Source organism: Nicotiana sylvestris, chromosome 6, assembly GCF_000393655.2.
Source record: "Nicotiana sylvestris chromosome 6, ASM39365v2, whole genome shotgun sequence".
Taxonomy (NCBI): domain Eukaryota; kingdom Viridiplantae; phylum Streptophyta; class Magnoliopsida; order Solanales; family Solanaceae; genus Nicotiana; species Nicotiana sylvestris.
In genome coordinates this window covers 46,146,697-46,153,836 of record NC_091062.1, presented here as the reverse complement: position 1 = coordinate 46,153,836, position 7,140 = coordinate 46,146,697, and the positions used below count along the sequence as shown (strand labels likewise).

General features: G+C 35.2%; 1 protein-coding gene across 1 annotated transcript; it reads right to left on the bottom strand.

The window, feature by feature from the left end:
* Positions 1-2,941: 2,941 nt before the first annotated feature.
* LOC104215384 (uncharacterized) lies at positions 2,942-6,612 on the bottom strand. Its single transcript, XM_009765173.2, has 3 exons — positions 6,016-6,612; positions 5,401-5,520; positions 2,942-4,738 (listed from the first exon to the last, which is right to left on the bottom strand). The coding sequence occupies exons 1-3, from the start codon at positions 6,361-6,363 to the stop codon at positions 3,176-3,178; spliced, it is 2,031 nt and encodes a 676-aa protein (XP_009763475.1). The 5' UTR covers positions 6,364-6,612; the 3' UTR covers positions 2,942-3,175.
* Positions 6,613-7,140: the final 528 nt, after the last annotated feature.

The window sequence follows — 7,140 nt, the reverse complement described above, 5'->3', positions numbered from 1 at the left end:
TAGAAGAACTGTACATATTCTACTTGGTAATAAAAGTTATATTTACCAAAAAAAAAATGAGTTCCCACATAAAATACGCTTTTAATTGAAATTTTTTTACTTACCAACTACTACAATATTAACTCGTGATTCTATTCTCATACATAGACTGCCTGATAACCAAATCTCATAGATGAATATCTGCAAGAAGATTCAAATTTGCAAAATCAAAAACTAAATAGAACACATTCACTTTTATAAGCCTCCAATATCGCAATTCATGATTCAATCTTAAGGTTCAATCTTTATCTTTAACAATAATATATTATTGAAAAAAGCAAAATTATTCATCTTTCCTAGAATCTCAAAATTGCATTTGGAACATAATCATACCAATGAACCTCAAAATACTTCTTTCAAATGATTTGGATTCTTCACCATGTAAAAGACTGCATCACTGCAGTCATTCATTGCTTCAATGAATGGACTTGAAAAATCTGAAAAACATAAACACTAAACTTTATGATCAAACCAAAAATCACAATAAGAAACTTAGAATAGGAAAATAACCATCTCTAGTAATTTTGCTACATCTATGACACGAATATATTTAATTGCCTTCTCTTGATTAGTTTGACCACTTTTAATTTGGGTTCCTTTGTGATCTTGAGACTTCTAGGTAATCTTAGTACTCCTTCCTTCCTGAAATAAGAATCAGTCTTGAATCTTTTTATTTTTGCCTAACGAAAAATTTTAAACTTGAACATTTTTTTCCTTTTGTAAAATATATTCTTTCCATAAAATCAGCACTGTAGTAAATATTCTTTGCATAATTTAGTAATTCTTCATTGTAGTAAATATCTCCTAGATAGATTATTTCGTCTATATAATATTTTCCTTCTTTGTCCATTGAATTTGAATTCCCAAGATTGCTTCCCTTTCACGTTTTCTTTAATTTGCCAAAAGTATGCTTCCGGCCTAACTTTCCCCATTTATATAGTAAATTTAAAATCTTTTTAAGTTTTATCCTAAAAGTTCCAAGTAACTTTTTTTCACTACGCTTAATATGAAGCTTGACTATCTTTCTTTTAATATAATATGAAAAATATGAAAGCTATAAATATAAATTACAAATCAGTGATCATTTAGTTTTTTATGGCAACATAATCATATATATATGTAACATGTTTCGAAAAAAACTTTTTTCCGTCCATTTTTATGACAATATGAAATATTTTTTATATATTTTTCTCATTACCTAACAATTTGGCGAAAGTTGTATATTTCAAAAGAAAAAATTTAAGAATCTCTCTTGCCATTCTCTTAACTATATTAACTCAAAGCATTAATTCAAAAAATTCGGAGAACCTTTGCTCAACAGGAAAAGGTATTTGCATAAATTTTACTTAAAGCAATAATATAAAAGATATATTAGTTTGATACAATACAAATAAAAAATAATATTTCAAAATCAAGGGATGTTAGATATGAACTATTGATTCTGCCTTGGTTTAGTAGTACTTATATTCTGTTATCTAATTAATGCTTACTTTATTTTATCTTTGGAAGGAAACCATGAATATTCATTTCCTTAATTAAACCATGAATACGTTGTTTTCCCTAATTAATACTTACTTTAACTCGTCACTTAAAGTAAATCATTTGTCATATAATAATACTCTAAATATGGTAATTATAAGTTACAGAATATGCAATTCCTCATAGATATATTTTTAAATTATTAATTAAATCCAAAAGAATATCTAATAATAAATTTTTTCATTGTTATACAAATAGATTCCATAAAATTGTCATGTGGCTTCATTTTAGCTTGTCACTTGACTTAATCACATATTTCACTACTCTCCTTTTAATATAAAGATATGAAATGATTACTATTATATAAATAATTTAAATAAGGTAAAATCTTAATTGATTTTGACCTCTTAAATATTAAGACTTCATACATAATTCAAATAAGGAACTAATTCCTAACTATTAGGAAAATAAGTTGAATAGCTATTTTGTCTAATATGAACTTTATTTTTAAAGGGTAAAAAAGACGAACAACATTTCGCTAAGGGCCTTCGTGCTTTTAATATAGCATATAGATTTGGCTTTAGGCCACAAAATTCGTCGAGCTGCCCCTGCAAAAAGATTGCATATTTGATAAGGAGCAGGACTCCTTACTGAAGAAAACTCTATCCAATATAAGAAAAGGGTTAGAAGTTAAAGTTAACTAGAACTCTTCCACCAAGGAATAGTAAAGCATCAGGTTTCTAGTTAATCCTATTCCTACTAACTATATATATATCAATTGTATTCTCTTTTACAGGTGACACACACATACTGAAGTTAAGCAAGAATTGAGGGCAAAATAGCAAAGCAACTTGTGAGCAACTCATGTGAGTTTCAAGAGTGCGAACCTGAAGTTACATAAACCAAATTGAAGAATCAGTTCCAGGTGTCTGTCTTTCATTCTAGTTCAATTGTACTAGGAGCTTTTGAGTTGTACCTTTCAGCTTTTTTTCAAAGTAATTGTATTAGGTACTCGAATTGTATCATTCAAGTTAGAGTTAACTTGAAGTAGTCGCAACAACTTGTGGCGTGTTGCTACAAGGGTTAGAGTTAATCTTTAGGCTTGCAAGAGTTTGTAAACATTGCTATTTGGCTCAGAGTTGTAGCGAAGTATTGGGAAAATTACTAGAAAGTGGGTCGTGGGTTTTTTCACCTTTAGAGCCGGGTATTTTCCAAGTAAAAATACTTGTGTTCTTTATTTTCTGTATTATTTATTCTGCAATTGTAGCTTAAGGAACACATAGAAGAACTAGGTCCTTCAATAATCCAGTGCACGCGAAAAATTAGACACCACATAAGTCACTCCTTCTTGTGTGGCATAGAAGTATAAAATCAACTACGCAAAGTTTCTCTTTGTTACTGAAACTTCTGTGGAGGGTGTATATTGGTAATAAACGGCCCAAGTCATAACTTAAAGAAATACCAAAATAATACACCGTTGAAATTACAGTAAACTCTTATAGCTTTGACGACAAAGTTATTTATCGATACATAGACATGATTCTCCAACAAATTCCAGTTAGCAGACTATTCTCGGAAAAATATTTGAATTTTGTTTTAGTTTTACTGATACACCTACTGACAGGAGGCCTCATGTTCAGGTATTCAGAACTCTCTCTCAGATCTTCTGCTTCAAGACCTGGCGCAACTGGACCTTCTGGCTCTCTGTGCTTGCCTGCAATAACTTTGCTTTTAAGCTTTTCTTCTGAGAGTTATGTGGCCATTCAATGCATCCTTTCATTCCGCGTGCTATTCGTGGATTGCTCGAGTCAGGTGAGCTCCACTGGCTTCCTAGGTCCGAAGGGCTAAAGCCGCCTTTACTCGAACCATGATGTGGAGAAAGAATGGCCCCATTCGATAGCCTTCCGTTTGACAGCCTCCCATTAGTTCCTTCTAGTGATTTTATTTTGAACTTGTCTCCATTGCGTGGGCATGATCTCCGAAACCTAGATACAGATGACACCTCTGTAAGTTGCTGAGCTGGTCCGGAACATACTTCACTAATTTCCGAAACCGGTGTGCCATCACCACCAAATCTCTCCCAGCCTGCTCCACTTCTTGATACATTGCTGTGCCGACAATACTTGTTGACGGATGAAATACTTCCTTCAGGAGAATAACTAGAGCCTTGCTCCTCAAGATGAGTAACTGTTTCCCACTCACTTCCCTCTTCCTCTATATAATCATTCTGATTGACATATGCATGAGAATGTTTGTCGAAGTTGTAAACATCACCATCAGGACTGAGAGTGCGAAGCTTGGAGGCATGGCTTGCAGGACTATATGCAGTACATGGCTGGATCTCCCTTTCATCAGGTTCAACGAAATGAGCATCTTCGAAAATGGAGAAAATATCATCTGGATTTGAAGGTTCATACGTGAGTTCTCTAATATCACGAATATTCAAAGAGGCAGCTGCCTGTTGGAGTTGTTCGGCTCTTTTCATCTCCTCCACATCCAAACTCTTACCTCTAGAACTTAGAAATGATTCTAGCTCTCCAATTAGTTTCTTCATCTGGGAATACTTCTCTTCAAGCATCACCTTAGCATCAACTAGTTTCATCTGAACCCGCTCCTCACGCCAAACCTCAGCCATCTGCAACATCTTTCTTTCTTCATCTACTTCCTCTGTGAACTTCAGAGATTCCCTCTTCAATTCCTCAACTTCAGCCTTGTCTTCTCCAAGTTCTTTGGCCAATTCATCGCACACTTCTTCTATCAACCCTCTAGCCTGCCTTTCCTTCTCGTAATTTTGCAGATAGCGTTTTGCTGATAACTTGGCATCAGCCAACTCATTAACTAATTTGGAATTGACTATTTCCAGCCTCTTTCGGTTTTTCCTCTCTCGGGAGAAGTCAGCTCTCATGTCATCCATAATTGAACGAATTTTCTCATGATCTCTGCTTCGCCATGCTGCCTTTTCTTCACTAAGTTTCCTCAAAAACTGTTCGAGTTTCTTTTTTGATGACTGCCGTTCTGTCTCAAGTTGATGAACTCTGGCACGAGCGCATTCTAGTTCTGCCTCAAGGGAAGAAATCATTGAAGCAGTATTCACTTGTTGATCAAGAACCTTCTCATAGCCGTATACCTTATTTGTTTCCACCGCTGTTGTCCAGCCAACTGGATCCCACTTTGTAGCCCCCTCCATAGCAGAGTGGGAAAACTGAAGCGAGGGTTCTAGCTACATAACATAGAGAAATGCAACAAAGTTAGATCAGCAAAATAGAAACAAATATAAAATGGAAGACAATGTGTTTAAGTACTAAGATCAAGAGTCTTTTTTTGTGAAATAGGGATATTAAAGAGTCTTCAATATCAAAAATATTAAAGTATTAAGAAGAGTTATGCAGAATGATGACAGCAAGAGTCTACCCTTAAAATCTTGTCTTCCTGCATCTATTCCATCGCATAGGAATATACACCCATAACTCTAGTTTCTCTAATATAAGTGGATACTACATTGTAAAGGACCATGTCCCAGACAACTCCATGACTTTCCATATAAGGGGTTAAGACAGTTGACACAATATTCAGAACATTCTGTGAGCACTGTATCCCTCCAATATAAGGGGGAATCTCGAATCCCTGCACCTACTACATTGCACAGGTCCATGTTCCAGACAACTCTGTGACTTCGCTATGAAAGGGGTTAAGAAGTTAAGATGGCATAAAGAATATTTTGGGAGAATTATGTCCCCCTAATATAAGGGGTGAGTCTCGTGTCGCTACATGCTACATTTGTATAGGACTATGTCCCTGACAACTCTAGAACTTCATGATATAAGGAAGCATAGACAGTTACAAAAAAGATTCAAAGCTTCTAAGAAAAAAAAAGTCACATACCTTGTGAAAATGGCCATTTAATGGACCAAAGACAGATCGAGGACTCGGAACTGAATTAATGTGAGAGTCATGCACTTTACTGCGATGATGACAATGAAAGGGCACCTCAACCCGACCAGCCTGCATGGAAGAAAGAAATATATGAAGATGAAATGGTTCTCAATAGACTACTAAAATGGTTCCATTTTCTCCACTATACCTAATTATTCAAACATAATTGGTTTGATCAAATTCATCAAAATGCCAAATCAGTGTACAGTAATGCAACTAATGTAAGTGTGAGCTAATATTTTAGAATCAATAAGATTCAAATAATCAAAATTTTATCTGTTGCTGCGTGTTAATTGACAATCAGTTATACCCAAAAGCACTAAAAAGGAGAAATCTCAATTAGGAAGAAATAATAAACTACTGAAGTGATTCCACTTTTCTCTATTACTCCTTTGCTTTGACTAAATGCAAAATGTTAAGTTAATGCACCTTGTAATATAAATGCAAGCTAATTACTTAGATTCGAAAAATCAAATTTTTTTGACGAGTGTTAACTGTCAATCAATATATCAACAGCCAAATCACAAAAGCCCTAAATAAAAAAATTAATTTACGGAAAAATACCTGAAACCCTAAGTTTTGACCGTGGTTGACTTCCGGAAGCTGCTGCTTAAACAGTCCAGCAGCTAACTTCCTAGCGGAAACCACACTCCGGCTACATTTCCGATCAAGCTCCGATGGCGAAGTTTCTTCCTTTATAGAGGCATTGTCCTTGAACTTCCAGCGGAGAAGAGGAGTTTCAGGCCTGCTTCTCCTCCCATTAGGAGTTCCTCGCAACTTCACTCCGGCAGCGGCGAAGTTGTTCGTTTTCCGACGAGACGGTTTACGAGTATTATAAGGCGGTTTGTGCAAAAGATCTAATTCGGAGAATATAATCGCCGGGAGCTCAGCGTTGCTGGCGGTGATCATCATCTTTGATTCACAGATTCAGCCATTATTCAGCTCCTTCTATCACTCTGTGTGTGTGTGTAATAGAGGGGCCCATTAGTATGAGAGATGGTCGAAGATGGGGGCGTGGAAATAGGGGTTGAGAGGGAGTAGATTCAAGATTCAGTGATCTATTTTTGGTTTGTGACGAAGGAAGAGGTAGCAGCGTGTATCAAGTACTAGTATATAACTAGATTACTGGTACGGTTTTGGGGGTTTTGGTCCAGGAGCGTGGTTATGTAATGACGGACAAATACTCCGTGTCTCTAAATTGTGTCGTACTTCCGGTCTTTGTTAATAAATTCACTTTAAACTTCCTATTATTACCGTTGTTAATAATTTTAATAATTTAAAATTATACAAGTATCTATAATTTATTTTACACTTGTAAGGCCCCAGAAAATTTCACTAAGTAATTTAGGATTTTGGGGTGTCACGTAGGCTAATTATAACATTTTATGTGCTATTAACATGGTGGACATCAATTGAATTTGGTAAATAAGTGTACAAGTCATGTGGTAAGTAATTTGGGGCCCAAGGAAATGCCTAAGCGTAAGTCACATTGGAAAATTTCATAATAGGCTAAGATTCCAACTGAGTTTGCACAAGAGCACACTTTGAACAAGCATATCTAAATATGTGTAAGGTTTTATGTGATGAACAACCTATCAAATGAAAGGTCTTTGAGTCTAGTTTCAAATGCTTCAAACCGTTCTTCATTTGGACATTCCTACACAAAGTTATGATCAAATTACCAAAGGC